General features: G+C 40.4%; 1 protein-coding gene and 1 non-coding gene across 2 annotated transcripts; one reads left to right on the forward strand and one right to left on the reverse strand.

The window, feature by feature from the left end:
• Positions 1–9,133: 9,133 nt before the first annotated feature.
• LOC104230993 (uncharacterized) lies at positions 9,134–9,472 on the reverse strand. The gene has a single exon (XM_009783912.1). The coding sequence runs from the start codon at positions 9,470–9,472 to the stop codon at positions 9,134–9,136; it is 339 nt and encodes a 112-aa protein (XP_009782214.1).
• Positions 9,473–10,684: 1,212 nt separating this feature from the next.
• LOC138882438 (small nucleolar RNA R71) lies at positions 10,685–10,791 on the forward strand. Its single transcript, XR_011404042.1, has one exon. It is a non-coding gene; the product is annotated as a small nucleolar RNA R71 (small nucleolar RNA).
• Positions 10,792–14,683: the final 3,892 nt, after the last annotated feature.

A 14,683-nucleotide genomic window follows, 5' to 3' on the forward strand; every position in this document is an offset into this window, starting at 1 on the left:
CCATAAAACTCCAAAAAGCGAGGAAAGGTCATGACAGGGCGGTGACTATTGCTCCTTAGGTCATATTTGATGACGTAAAAATTTTTTAGACGATCCGGTCGGGAGCTCGGGCCCATGCATAAGGCGTGGGTGCACAAAAAAAATGAGAATCGAGTGAAATTCTAATTTTATGGCCGTAAAATGCCAAAAAAGAGGAACGATCATGGTGGGACTGTGACTATGGTTTTTGAGGTCGTATTTAATGGCCTAGAAAATTTTTAGGCGATCCAGTTCCGAGGGCCCGGACACATGTGGAAGGTGTGGGCTATAGCATACGAAAATCTGGAAATAAGGCGGAATTCCAATTTTATGGCCGTAAAATGCCAAAAAATGAGGAACTGTCATGGCAGGGCGGTGCCTATGTTTCCTTAAGTCATTTTTTATGGCCCGAAAAAATTTGAGGTGATCCGAGGTCAAGGCCCATGCGGAAGGCGTGGGTTGTAGCACATAAAAATTTGCGAATCGGGTGAAATTTGAGTTTTATGGTTGTAAAACCACAAAAAATGAGGAACGATCATGGCGGAGCAGTGACTATGGTACCTTAGGTCGACTTATATAGCCCGAAAAAAATTTAGGCGATCTAGGTCATGGGGCCCGTGGGCTATAGCACATAAACATCTGGGAGTCTGGCGGAATTATAATTTTATAGCCTTAAAATGCCCAAAACTTAGGAACGTTCATGGAGGGGCGGTGACTATGGTTCCTTAGATTGTATTTGATGGCCTGGAAAAATTTGAGATGATTCAGGCCCGAAGGCGCGGTCCCACTCTGGTGGCATGGACTATAGCGCACGAAAATCTGAGAATCGGGCAGAATTCTAGTTTATGACCATAAAACGCCAAAAAACGAGGAACTATTATGTTGGGGAGGTGACTATGCTTTCTTAGGTCGTTTTATATGTCCCGAAAAGGTTTTAGGCAATTCAGGTCCGGGGGACCGGGCCATGCGAAAGGCGTGGGCTATAGCATTCAAAAATTTGAGAATCGGACAAAATTCCAACTTTAGGTCCATAAAATTCCAAAAAACGAGGAGCGATCACGACAGGACGGTGACTATTGTTTCTTGGGTCGTACCTGATGACCCGAAAAAAATATTAGGTGATCTGATCATGCCCAACTATGCCTTATAAAAAGGACTAAGCAGTTGTTGCAAATATATCCCGTTTAATAAGTCCGGAGTCGAATCCCACAGGGAATTAACCTATTAAGCGCAACTACTAGACTTGGACAAATTCACGCAATCAATCTTCAGAAATATTTAAGTAACAAATTGGATGTTTACTAACTAAATATCACGTAATGAAAATGCAGTAATTAACAATTAACTACTAATGGGTTGTAGACAAGAATTGGAATGACCTAAGGTTGTGATTTCCCCTATTGTCGAAATCCTTTCTGCTATGTTTTCTATAAATTTGCCTAAGTTTTCTCTACCGATCATGAGCGCTTTGACTGTTGTAACTCTCCCATGAGTAATTACCACAATTTATTAGGCATATTCTCCCGAATTACGCTAGCTGGCATTAAGTACGGCTCACTCAGATCGCACCAAGGTTTCATTATCCCTAATCCCACCTTTAAACCCTCTGTATTTATCCCTCATATATGTTAGGAGTGATGTTGTTCAACAACTACCTAAATATGCACTCTCTCCCAAGTAATACACACCAAATAGGCACAGTAGATTGAGGGCCCTTCAATCAACAAAAATAATAATAGAGTTGAACAAATAGAGAAAATACTACGGCAAATCTATATTAACATAACAGAAAAATCATCCTCCAATAGGTTCCATCAAAACCCTAGATTAAGAGTTTATCTATTCATAATTGTTTTCGAAATCACAACATAAGTCTTCATCATCAATAATAAAAAGGGGAAGAAGAAAGATAAAAACTCGTTTCTGAATCTCCCGTCTTGCTCCTTTCCTGTTCTTGCCTTCACAATTATTCTAAAAACCAAGATACCCTCTTTTTAAGTGAGCTAGGCTTCATATAGGTCAAGGGAAGTCGCCTTTGAAATTATAATTTTAGCCCTGATATAATTTTTCTCGGAGGGACGTGCTCGGCCGCACATCTGGCCGCACACTTTGTCCAATTTCTGCTTGACTTCCATGGCCCAGTGTGCGGTCAGTCCGCGGCCGCGCACTTGGTCCATTTTCTGCACTCTTCTTCGTTCTTCTTTTAAGTGTGCTAACCTCCTTCGATCCTCGAATAAACTCCTACTTTACTCCATAAACTTTTACTTGGCCTCCAACGCTCTATATTAGCTCAAAATGCTCCTTAACCTTTTTGTATCCCGGAATTGCTCCTGCAGAGCATAAAATACTCAATCAGAGCAATTTACTAACATTTGACGCTCAAACATTAGTAAAGTGCAGCCTATTTAGAGTGCAAATAGTGGCCAGATACATAGTTATAGCCTACAATCAATACCCCCACACTTAAACTATTGCTCGTCCTCGAGCAATTAAGCCACACCTTACATAGACACCACCTCACTGAGCGACTTTCCTAACTCATCATACCAAGAATATTTCAAATAGTCTAAGTACAATAGTGTAACACCTTCACCTCAAGAATTGCCTCGCAATCACCACGCATTATTCACAACTTACTCACTTACTCTACACAGAGGTCCAACATCACCTTTCCTTCACGAATCAAGTGTCCTCACACAACAAAAGAGAGTAGTTCCATACACAATACAATTTTAGAATAATTTGGAACTCAAGATAGAAAGAATTCACTTACTCTCAGAAACGACATTCATATGCCATATGAAATGCACCATAGGCTTGCCCGTAGTGTACTACTCTACTAATTGAGTTCATTCAGTCGAGGATCAAGTAGCATTTTTAACTGGTTGTAATGTAGGCTACGGGATGGGTAGGATACATTTAGATATAAGAGTGACTACACCTCCCTAAGCACTTTAATACATACACTTTAGCAGTTGGAAGCCCACACTTATGTCAAACCATATTCCACCTTCAAATCAATATACATTAACTCCCAATTACTTAAGCACCTTTTCATCAAAAGTCACCACTGATCAAGGAATATTTTTTTTCACAACAATACAACTACATTTTTTTGCCTTTTCAATTCAAGTGGCTCTTACTTTTTTTTCAAAACAGTGCACGTTTTTCCTTATTTCATTAGTTCCACTCAAAATCCAACCAACCACCCCACACTTCAACTTTTACAAAGTTCATAACAATTCAAGTGCTCATGAGAGGTGAAAAGGTTCAAATAGATGGTTAATTTAAACAATTGGGTAAGGCTTGTAATGTGGTTGCCAATGAAATAGAATTACAGGCTCAAAGGGGTTAACTAAGATACATAACAATTAGGTGGTAAAAGCATATCACTGGCTCAACAAAGAAACGCCTATATCACTTCCAAGACTGAACAAAACTACTATTTCGCTTTGCAAACACACGGGGCAAGTTTTAGACATCAGATGTAATGCACGTAATACAGCAAACCTCACACGCACATGGCACGTGACTCACTCAAGATTGGATCGTCAACAACACTCTAGTCAAAGCACTTAAGCCAAGTTAAGAACATACAATTTAAGACACTTATATAAGAGTCAACAACTGAGCCTAAGAATCACACTAAAGCACTTGCTATTCTCAAGGCATAACGAAGTTAAGAGACCTTGTTTTCATTTCATCTCATAGCCCAAGGGTTCCTACTTCTAAAAAATAAAATTAACTATACCCGGTTCAAACGAAACCCTTGAAAAAGAACCACGGCCCAAAGAAAAACCAAGGGGGAATTGATACACTACTAACAAAAGAAAATCTTTTTTTTTTCAAGAAACCCGTCGAGTGATATACATTGTTGGGACAAGTCGAAACTTTGAATTTTTCACATTTTTTCTACTCAAACTAACCAAAGAGCTAAAACTAATTTACATTACTATATATATATATATATATATATATATATATATAGTTAACATAAATACAACATATCCCCTACCCGACACTTTAAATGTGACATGTCCTCATGTCACACAAAGAAAAATGCAAGGTAAAGGAAACTTCCCTGGCAGAGTCAGTCCTGGTCGGAGACAGTGCCGGGATCGAGATGGCAAGCCCTTCCAAGTGCACGCAGCCAAGCGATGACCTTCCTCTCAGATTTGGAATTTTGGGTAGCAAGGGCATCCACTTGAGTGCCCAAGTCCATGACATAAGTACGCATCCCAGCCATTTCCTGCTCTAAGGTCATCATTCTCATGTCCCATCTAACCATTGAGGTTCCCTCAACAACCTGCTCGTGCGGGTGTGAAGCAGCCACATCCTCAACTTGCCCTTCAGTACCCTCGTCGGGAGCATCAGACTCATCGCTACTTGACTCAACAGCTGTAACAGGATCCTTCCCAATTACCACTTTATCAGCCCGAAAATTTTGTTCTTTTTTTACTTTACCATCCAAGTACCTATTTTCTGGTACACGTGTCACATGGCACAATCTCATGATTAAGAAAGAAAAGAAGAAACCATACCTTTGCACAGGACAACGAATGAACATTTTATCATGAATAACCTTAGCCACATCAAAATCATGGCCATTCATAAAACACCAGATCAGTACAGCCCAGGGACCATTCACCTCACTGGTATTGGAAGAAGGTAGCAGGCGGCTACTGATGACGTAGAGCCAACACTTCCCTTCAAAGGTAAGCGATGCCGAATGAAACTTCCGTCCTGGCGTAATCCACACAACTTCCTTGTTATGCACACATATTGTTCGAAAGAACAAATTCCACGAGGTTAGTACTCTGCCATAGGTGTCATTGTAGTCCTCCACTTCACGGTCTTCCCCAAATGCTGACAACCGACAAACCCTCCGAATGGCCTCTATGGATGCATCCACACTCTTCTTTTGCATTGTGCAGACATGGTTCACATGTTCCAGGCAGTTTGTGTAAAACTCCCTCACAATCATTAAATTGGCTTCATCCGTTTTTTCAAAAAAGATATCCAACCTGCGTCGGACCAATTCACGATACATATTGGTACACTCATTATAGAGGGACCCCATATCAAGTCCCCTCTCTGGTGTGGGTTTCTTGGAGGCCTTATGACCAAAACATTCATGAGTCGTGCTGGATACGAACTTGGTACTATCATACTGGCGAACATTAGCCGAAGCTCGCGGCCGGGGTGATCTAGCGTGACCACTGGAGGATGCACCTGTGGTTCTTCATTTCTTGGATGGCATCATACTACCTGAGGGAACTCGTAAGGATATGGGTTGGGGAGAATAAGAAGGAAAACAGAAGAGGATGGATGGGAGAAAAGGGAAATTATGGAAGAGAAGAGATGAAGAGAGGGCATAGGTTTTTTTCATTGATTTTGAAAGTGGGGGAAGGAGGGAAGGTGATTTTCGATGCCTTTTGGGCTTAGAGAAGGGGGATCAGAGCTTTAAGGTTAGCAGAACAAGGGGGTGGGGGGTGGGTCGGGGGTTTAAAAAGAAAAACAAAGAAATATATAAAAAAAGAACTAACTAATTAAATACCTTACAAATTGGCGCCCAGTGCGCGGCCGCGCATCTGAGGCAAAAAATTCTAAAAATGCGCAGTCGATACGCGGCCGCGCATGTTGAATTTTTTTTAGGCTTGATTTATCGTCGCCGCATGACGAATACAACATTGTAATGGGTTGCCTCCCATGAAGCGCCTAGTTTAATGTCACGGCACGATGCAGGTCATCACACTTAAGGCTCGCTCAACATTGGTGGCTCTAGCAAATGAGTCACCGACACTACTTTCGCTTCATCCATGCCCAAATAATATTTTAACCTGTGCCCATTGACTCTGAATGTGTAGGAGTCATTTTCTGCAGCAATCTCTATGGCACCAGTGGGGTGAATCTCTACCACACGAAATGGTCTTGACCATCTTGACTTTAATTTCCTCGGAAATAACCTCAATCTTGAATTTTAAAGCAATACCATATCTCCGGGTGTAAAACTCTGCTCAAGGATATTTTTGTCATTCATAATCTTCATTCTCTCCTTGTATAGTCTTTTTCTCTCAAAAGCATGGTAGCGAAACTCATCAAGCTCGTGTCAACTCTGTGACTCTACTTGTACCGCAACTTCTATATCGATATTAAGCTGTCTCAATGCCCACAAAGCTCTATGCTCCAACTCCACTGGTAAGTGACACACCTTCCCAAACACCAATTTATACGACGACATGCCAATCAGAGTTTTGAAAGTGGTATGATAAGCCCAGAGTGCATGATCAAACTTTCTCGCCCAATTTGTTCTTGTAGCATTCACAATCTTTGTCAAAACGCTCTTTATCTCTCTATTCGAAACTTCCACTTGCCCACTCATTTGTGGATGATATCGGGTGGTAGCCTTGTGGCGTACATCATACTTTTCTAATAACTTTGCGAAGGCTCGATTACAGAAATGAGTGCCTCTGTCACTGATTATTGCCCTTGGAGTGCCAAATCGAATAAATATATTCTTTCTCAAAAAACTAGTTACCCCCTTTGCATCATTTGTAGGGAGCGCTGCACCCTCCACCCATTTGGACACGTAGTCCACAACTACGAGTATGTACTTGTTTCCATATGAGCAGACGAAAGGCCCCATGAAATCGATTCCCCATACATCAAACACTCTTACCTCCTAAATTGGGTCCATAGGCATCTCATGTCGGCAGGAAATATTCCCGGTTCGTTGGCATTCATCACAACCCTTCACCCATAAGTGTGCATCTTTGAACAATGTCGGCCAGTAGAAGCCCGACTCTAAGACTTTCGCAACTGTCTTTACTCTCCCGAAAAGGCCACCATATGGTGACGCATGACACTCCTGCAAAATAGAAGTTTGGTCTATCTCGGGATACATCTCCGAATCATGTTATCAACACAAATCCTGAACAGATAAGGCTCATCCCAATAATACATGCGACAATCCTGAAAGAACATTTTCTTTTGAACAGAGGAAAGGTCATAGGGAACTATACCGCTCTGCAGGTAGTTCGCAATGTCTGCATACCATGGCGCTGCCTCAAGACTCATGGCTAATAGTTGTATCCGGGAAAGTCTCCACAATCTCTTCCACCTCAACCTTCTTCTCGGATCCTTCCAGCCTAGACAAGTGATCAGCCACCTAGTTCTCCTTTCCCTTTCTGTCACAAATTTCCAAATAAAATTCTTGCAAAAGTAGCACCCATCGAATCAAGAGCAGATTTGACTCCTTCTTATCGATTAAGTACCTAGAGCAACATGGTCAGTATAAACAATTACCTTCGAGCCTATAAGGTATGACCTGAATTTGTCAAATGCAAACACCACTGCTAACATCTCCTTTTCGGTCACTATGTAATTTAGTCAGGAACCAGTCAAACTTCTACTTGCGTAGTAAATTAGATGCATGACTTTGTCTTTTTGCTGCCCAAGAACTGCTCCCACATCATAGTCGCTCACATTATACATAAGCTCACATGGTTGCTCCTAGTCAGGTGCAACTATGATAGGTGGTGTTACCAGCCTCTTCTTCAATTCCTCAAAAGCTACCCTGCAGTCATCAGAAATCACAAAAGGGTAATCTTTTTCAAGCAATTTACACAAGGGATTAGGAATTTTGGAAAAATCTTTTATAAATCTCCTATAGAAACTGGCATGCCCGAGGAAACTTCTTATTGCTTTGACGAAGTGGGTGGTGGAAGCTTTTCGATCACATTAACCTTTTCACGATCTACCTCAATGCCTTTCCTCGACAATAGGTTCCCCAAGACTATACCTTCTTGTACCATGAAATGGAACTTTTCCCAATCGAGTACTAGATTAGTCTCGATACACCTTTTTAGCACTCTTTTCAAATTCCTTAAGTAATTATTGAATGAGTCTCCCACCATCAAGAAATCATCCATAAAGACCTCCATGATGTCCTCAACCATATCATTGAAGATGTCCATCATGCAACTTTGAAATGTGGCGGGTGCATTGCATAGGCGCACGACATCCTCCGGAAGACGTAGATGCCATACGGACAAGTGAACGATATTTTCTCTCTATCTTCCGGAGCAATGGAGATTTGATTGTACCCTGAGTATCCATCCAGAAAGCAAAAGTGGAACTTCCCAGCCAGTCTATCTAGCATTTGATCAATAAACGACAAGTGAAAGTGGTCTTTCCGGGTGGCCTTGTTCAATCTTCTGTAATCCATACAAATTCGCCATCCCGTGACTGTTCTTATTGATATCAGCTCATTGTTCTCATTTTGCACTACAGTCATCCCACCTTTCTTAGGCACACGTTGGAGTGGGCTGATCCAATTGCCGTCGGAGATGGGGAAAGTGATCCCCACATCTAACAACTTTATCACCTCCTTTTTCACAACTTCCTTCATGTTGGGGTTTAGGCTTCTTTAATGTTCTATGGAAGGTTTGTGGCCATCCTCCAGTAGAATATTATGCATACAGAAGGCCGAGCTGATACCCTTAATATCTGTAATGGTCCAACCAATTGTAGTTTTGCACTCACTCAATACCTGCAAAAGTTATTTTTTCTGCACATCTAACAAAACAGATGAGATAATAACAGGTAAAGTTGAGTTATGTCCCAATAACGCATACCTGAGATGAGGTGGTAATGGCTTCAGTTCCAACTTTGAAGGCTCTTCTATCCATGGCTTAGCTGGGGGAGTTTTCCTTTCTTCTAAGTGCAAAGGCTCAAATTCGAGCTCCCTTTTCCAAAACCCTTGGCCTTCAAGATCCAGTACACACTCTGCCAAGTCCTCTCCATTTTCTTCATCTAAGTTCATGAGACAGGCTGCTAAACGGTCTTTGGATTTCAAGGTCTCATCTTCCTCCTCCAAAATCACATCCACAACATCTATTAGAGAGCAGTTAGCAAATCCACTTGGGTGCCACATAGATTTCTGCACATTAAATGTTATCTCTTCATCATTTACTCTCATTTTGAGCTCTCTCATTTCACAATCAATTAAAGCTCTCCTAGTGGCCAAGAATGGTCTTCCCAAAATTATGAGAATTTACTTGTCAACCCGATAGTCAAGAATGAAAAAATGTATTGGGAACACAAACTTCCCAACCTATACTAATATATCATCAAGGATACCAGAGGGTCTCTTCACTGTCCGGTCAGCTAGCTGTAGTAATATGGACGTGGGTCTAGCTCTTCCAATGCCTAACCTTTTGTAGATAGCCAGGGGAATCAAGTTTATGCTTGCCCCCAAATCGCAAAGTGCCTTAGCAAACGCATAGTTGCCTATTGTGCATGGGATTGTGAAACTCCCTGGGTTAGACAACTTCTCAGCTATGGGTCTCATCACAATGTCACTACATGTCTGCCTCAGTGTAACCGTGGCCAACTCTTGAAAGTCGAACTTACGAGACATCAAGTCCTTCATCATTTTTGCATAACCAGTCATTTCCTTTAAGGCGTCAATCAATGGAATATTTACTTGAATTTTCTTCAATATGTCCAAGAATTCTTATACTACTAATTTTTCTGATACTTGGCCAATCTCTATGGGAATGGTGCTGGAGGTCGCTTCTTTCCCGTGATTTGAGTTTTATCTTGCTCAGGCACTGCGTCTGCTGTCGTTTCTTGTGCTACCTCAGTCTCCTTCACAACCTCTTTTCTTTCCTGGTGTTATCTTATGCATGTTGTACCGTCACATTAGTTAACCCTATTGAATCATCTATCTCAATGGGTACTGGCACAAGTGTTTCAGTAGGTCGACTTTCGCGGGAAATTTCTTGCTCCAAATCTAGGTCTCTACCATTTCGTAGACTCACTACCATAAGCTATTTCGGTCCCTACTCTTTTCGATTGATTTGCATGTCTGCAGGTAACGTTCCTTTGGGACGATTATTTAGAGCCATCAAAATCTGTCCTAACTGAATCTCAAAACCCTTTATCGCTGATTCATGTGAGTCCACTCTCTCTTGCATTTTTCCAGTGGACCTATCAATTGTTGCAGCTTCCCTTAAGTTCAACAAACCCATTATCTTGTCTCACGATCTGGTGTTGTTGAGGTTGTTGATAAGCCTGCTGTTTATTTTACTGGTTGTAACCCTGTTGCCTTTGGTAAGGCACCTCTTGACCCTGTGGTCGCATAGCTCCAGAATTGTTGTTGTTATTGTACTGCTGTTTTGCTGGTTTGTATTGTTGATTCTGCTGACCCCAATTCTGACCACCTTGCCTTTGTCCCCCATAGTTGGCCATATAGTTCATATTTTCCTGATATTGCTGGTTTTCACCTTCCGCACTCCACGAGCAAACATATGGTTGGTTAATGCATGGTTTACATAAGCCCCCATTAGTTGTCTCAACTATGTGTACCTGTTGCTTCTGGCCTGATTCATCTATCTTTTTGGTGAGGATACTCATTTGCGTCATTAGAGTGGCCATATTTTCAGCTATGGAGTTGATTGGGTCCAAAGCCACTGAAGGAACTACAGGAGTGATTACAGAGTCTCTTGTCATCCATCCTGAGTTTTGGGCCATCTTATCAAGTAGGATCTTGCTTTCTCTGAATATTTTGCTCAAAAATGCTCTACGTGTCGAACCATCAACATTGGCCTTTAAGTTGTCTTCCAATCCCATGTAAAACCTCCGCCCCAACATTTGCTCTGGAGTGCCATGATGTGGACACTTAACCAGCATACCATTGAACCTCTCCCACGTTTCTTGTAATGTTTCTGTTGGTTTTTGCCTGAAGCTCAATATCTCATCAATTTGTTAGCAGTCTTATTGAGTGGGTAGAACTTGTTCACAAATTGCTTGACTAATTCCTCCCAAGTAGTGATGGAGTTTATGGGGAGTGAATTAATCCAAGTATGAGCCTCTCCCGTCACCCATAATAGAAACAACAACAACTTAATTACTTCCGGTGTCATATTAGTTTGCCTATGCATGACACATATCGACGGCAAATTCTTTACATACAATTGAGGATCTTCAACATATGACCCTGGGAATAGTCCTTTGTTCTACAACAAATATAGCATGTTGTTTTTGATTTGAAATGATTTTGCTTGTATCTGAGGAACTACAATTGCAGTTGCTAGGTTGTCGGCGGTGGGTTGTGCCCAATGATACAATGTTGCTTCTAGCACAAGAGGCATCACACCTTGATTGTTCGGGCCATTCACATTGTTTCTATTTCTTAGATTTCCTACTTCGTCTTCCATGTCTGGTTCGATTTGTTCTGTTGAGTTCTGTTGTTGTTTTCCCTTCTTGTTTGCACGATTCAGTGCCTTGAAAACTTTCTCAGGATCTGATAATGCTTCGAACAATTCACCAGTTCTTGAGGAGTTTCTAGACATGCACCTATAACACCCAAGACTACAAATGTTATAATTTCAATGTATTTAGTTTAACTTGAAGAAAATTGACTACACTAAGAATTTTAGCACTTCTTTTAGCTTCAATTAATTCCCCGGCAACGACGTCAAACACGCCCAACTATGCCTTATAAAAAGGACTAAGCGGTCGTTGCAAATATATTCCGGTTAATAAGTCCGGAGTCGAATCCCACGGGGAAATTAAGCACAACTACTAGACTAGCACAAATTCATGCAATTATTCTTCAGAAATATTTAAGTAACAAATTGGATGTTTACTAACTAAATAACACGTAATGAAAATGCAATAATTAACAACTAACTGCTATTGGGTTGCAGACAAGAATTGGAATGATCTAAGGTTGTGATTTCCTCTATTGTCAGAATCTTTTCCGCTATGTTTTCTATAAATTTACCTAAGTTTTCTCTACCGATCATGAGCACTCTGACTATTGTAACTCTCTCCTGAGTAATTACCACAATTTTCTAGACATAGTCTCCCGAATTACGCTAGCTGACATTAAGTATGGCTCACTCAAATCGCACCAAGGTTTCGTTATCCCTAATCCCACATTTAAACCCTCCATATTGATTCCTCATATACGTAAGGAGTGATGTTTTTCAACAACTACCTAAATATGCATTCTTTCCCGAGTAATACACACTAAATAAGCACAGTCGATTGAAGGCCCTTTAGTCAACAACAATAATAATAGAGTAGAACAAATAGAGAAAATACTATGACAAATCTATATTAACATAATAGGAAAATTATCCTCCAATAGGTTCCATCAAAACCCTAGATTAAGAGTTTAGCTATTCATAATTGTTTTTGCAATCACAACATAAGAATTCATCATCAATGATAAAAAGAAGAAGAAGAAAGATAAAAACTCGTTTCCGAATCTTCCTTCTTGCTCCTTGCCTGTTCTTGCCTTCAAAATTATTCTAAAAACCAAGATACCCTCTATTTGGGCGAGCTAGGCTTCATATAGGTCAAGGAAAGTCGCCTCTGGAATTACAATTTTAGTCCAGAAATAATTTTTCTCAAAGGGACACATCCAATTTCTGCCTGACTTGCGCGGTCAGTGCATGACCGCGCACCTGGTCCATTTTCCGCACTCTTCTTCGTTCTTCTTGTTAAGTGCGCTAACCTCCTTCGATCCTCGAATGAACTCCCAATTTACTCCATAAGCTTTTACTTGGCCTTCAACACTCCATATTAGCTCAAAATGCTCATTAACCTTATTGTATCACGGAATTGCTCCTGCAAAGCACAAAATACTCAATCAGAGCAATTTACTACTATTTAACACTCAAACATTAGTAAAGTACAGTCAATTTAGAGTGCAAATAGTGGCCAAAATACATAGTTATAACCTACTATTCCGAGACGAGGGGTCCGGGCCCATGCGGAGGGCGTGGGCTATAAGACATAAAAATCTGAGAATCAAACGGAATTCTAATTTTATAACCATAATAATTCAAAAAATGAGGAACAGTCATGGCGGGATGGTGACTATAGTTCCTTAGGTCGTACTTGTTACGCCCCGCAATATTACATAGATATTTCATCGTGTAGTATTATATTACGATGATATTATCCCTTGTAGTATTACATTACGATGATGTTACGCTTCGCAGTATTAAATTACGACGATGTTGCACCCTGTAGTATTGTACGTTGAATTTGTCGTAAGGTAATTGACATCAGTCCAAGGAAAAGATTATTTGGAGATTATAAGGATTATGCTATTTCAAACAAGTAATGAGTAAATTCGTGAAGGTTAGAGGGGAAGCAAGTCAAAGAAAATGAATTTTCGACCAAGTTTGGCATGTTGGGATAAAATACGGGCCGAGCGATAATACCTGATATTTATGGACTAGTACCATACAAGGTACCATATGACCATGATAGCAGGATGTAAAAAGTGAATTAAAAATAAGTAAAATATTAAGTCATTTGAGACAATTCTTAATTATGTGGATAATTGAGTAATTATTGGTTAATGGGGGATTAACAAATTAATTAAAGGATCAAGTATTGGATAAGAATTGACCCCCACTTTAACGTGGCAGCAAATGTAACAAGATTAAAGACCAAAAATATGACTCTTAATCATTAAGAATAGGTGGAAACTTAATTCATTACATACAAGACACCTCAACTCTAAGTCTTTCCATACAAAATCATACATGCAATCAGATGTGAGGTTTGAAGATTTTTAAGGTGACTTTGTTAATAATTGTTACCAATTTCATAAAAATTACTATAAAACAGTAGCAACATGATTATTCAACCAATTCCTACACCAAATAATTCCAACGAGAATTATTAGCACATTAGCAACGTGAGATTTTGCGATTTTAAAGGAGTACGGTGCAACCTTTTCCAGGAATATCATACAGATTTTTTCCTACTCCAAGTATGTTAATGTTAAGATCTTCCTTCATTTTGCATGATCTCTTTATTACACAAGTTTGATAACGAGTGTAAGCCGCAATTTTTGCTTCACGGACAGTCACTCCAAAAGAAAAGTGACAAAGGACCTCGCTGTACAATTTTCAATTTTCCGTAACGTGTGCTGTTAGTCATGTGTGGTTCTGTCCATTTTTGCTATTTTTTTACATTATTAAACAAAATACAAAATGTGTATGTCATGGTAATTAGACCATAATTCGTTCAGAAAATTCACAAAAAATATTCTAGGGTGCGATTTAATCTATTTAAATATTTTGATAATTATGTTAGGTGTTAAATTAATGTTTTCTTGAACTTCATTTTATTTTTAGTTTTAAAAATTAAAAAAAAAAAGAAAGAAAAAGAGAAGAAAAGAATGAAGAAAACGGTTTGGGCCAAGAAAATAAACCAAAAATAGGCCCAAACCAATTCGAGCCGACCCAGTCCAAACCAGGCCTCAGGCAAACCCCCCCCCAAACGACGCCGTATAAAGGCGTTTGATCTGAGCCGTCCGTCCAGGCCGATCTAACGACTCAGGACCTCTTTCAGCAACCCGTTTTCAAAACCCGACCCAATAACCGGTCTGACCCAACCCCTCACTTAAACCAAACGACCCCGTTTAACTACCAAACGACCCCGTCTCATTTCTCACCATCAGATCCAAGCCGTTGAGATCATCTGATCTAACGGCTCAGATCCAATCCCCTAACCCGTATATAAACCCTCTATCACTCCTCCACGCCCCCTATCCGAACCCCCCTTCATCGTCCCCAAGCTCAAACACTGAAACCCCAAACCCTAGCAAGCCGCCCTAGCTTCCCTTTCACCA

This window comes from Nicotiana sylvestris, chromosome 11 (assembly GCF_000393655.2).
Source record: "Nicotiana sylvestris chromosome 11, ASM39365v2, whole genome shotgun sequence".
NCBI classification, from domain to species: domain Eukaryota; kingdom Viridiplantae; phylum Streptophyta; class Magnoliopsida; order Solanales; family Solanaceae; genus Nicotiana; species Nicotiana sylvestris.

Excerpts from the sequence above, each read along its gene's own strand:
- LOC104230993 (XM_009783912.1), bottom strand. The coding sequence starts at position 9,472 with ATGACTGGTTATGCAAAAATGATGAAGGACTTGATGTCTCGTAAGTTC.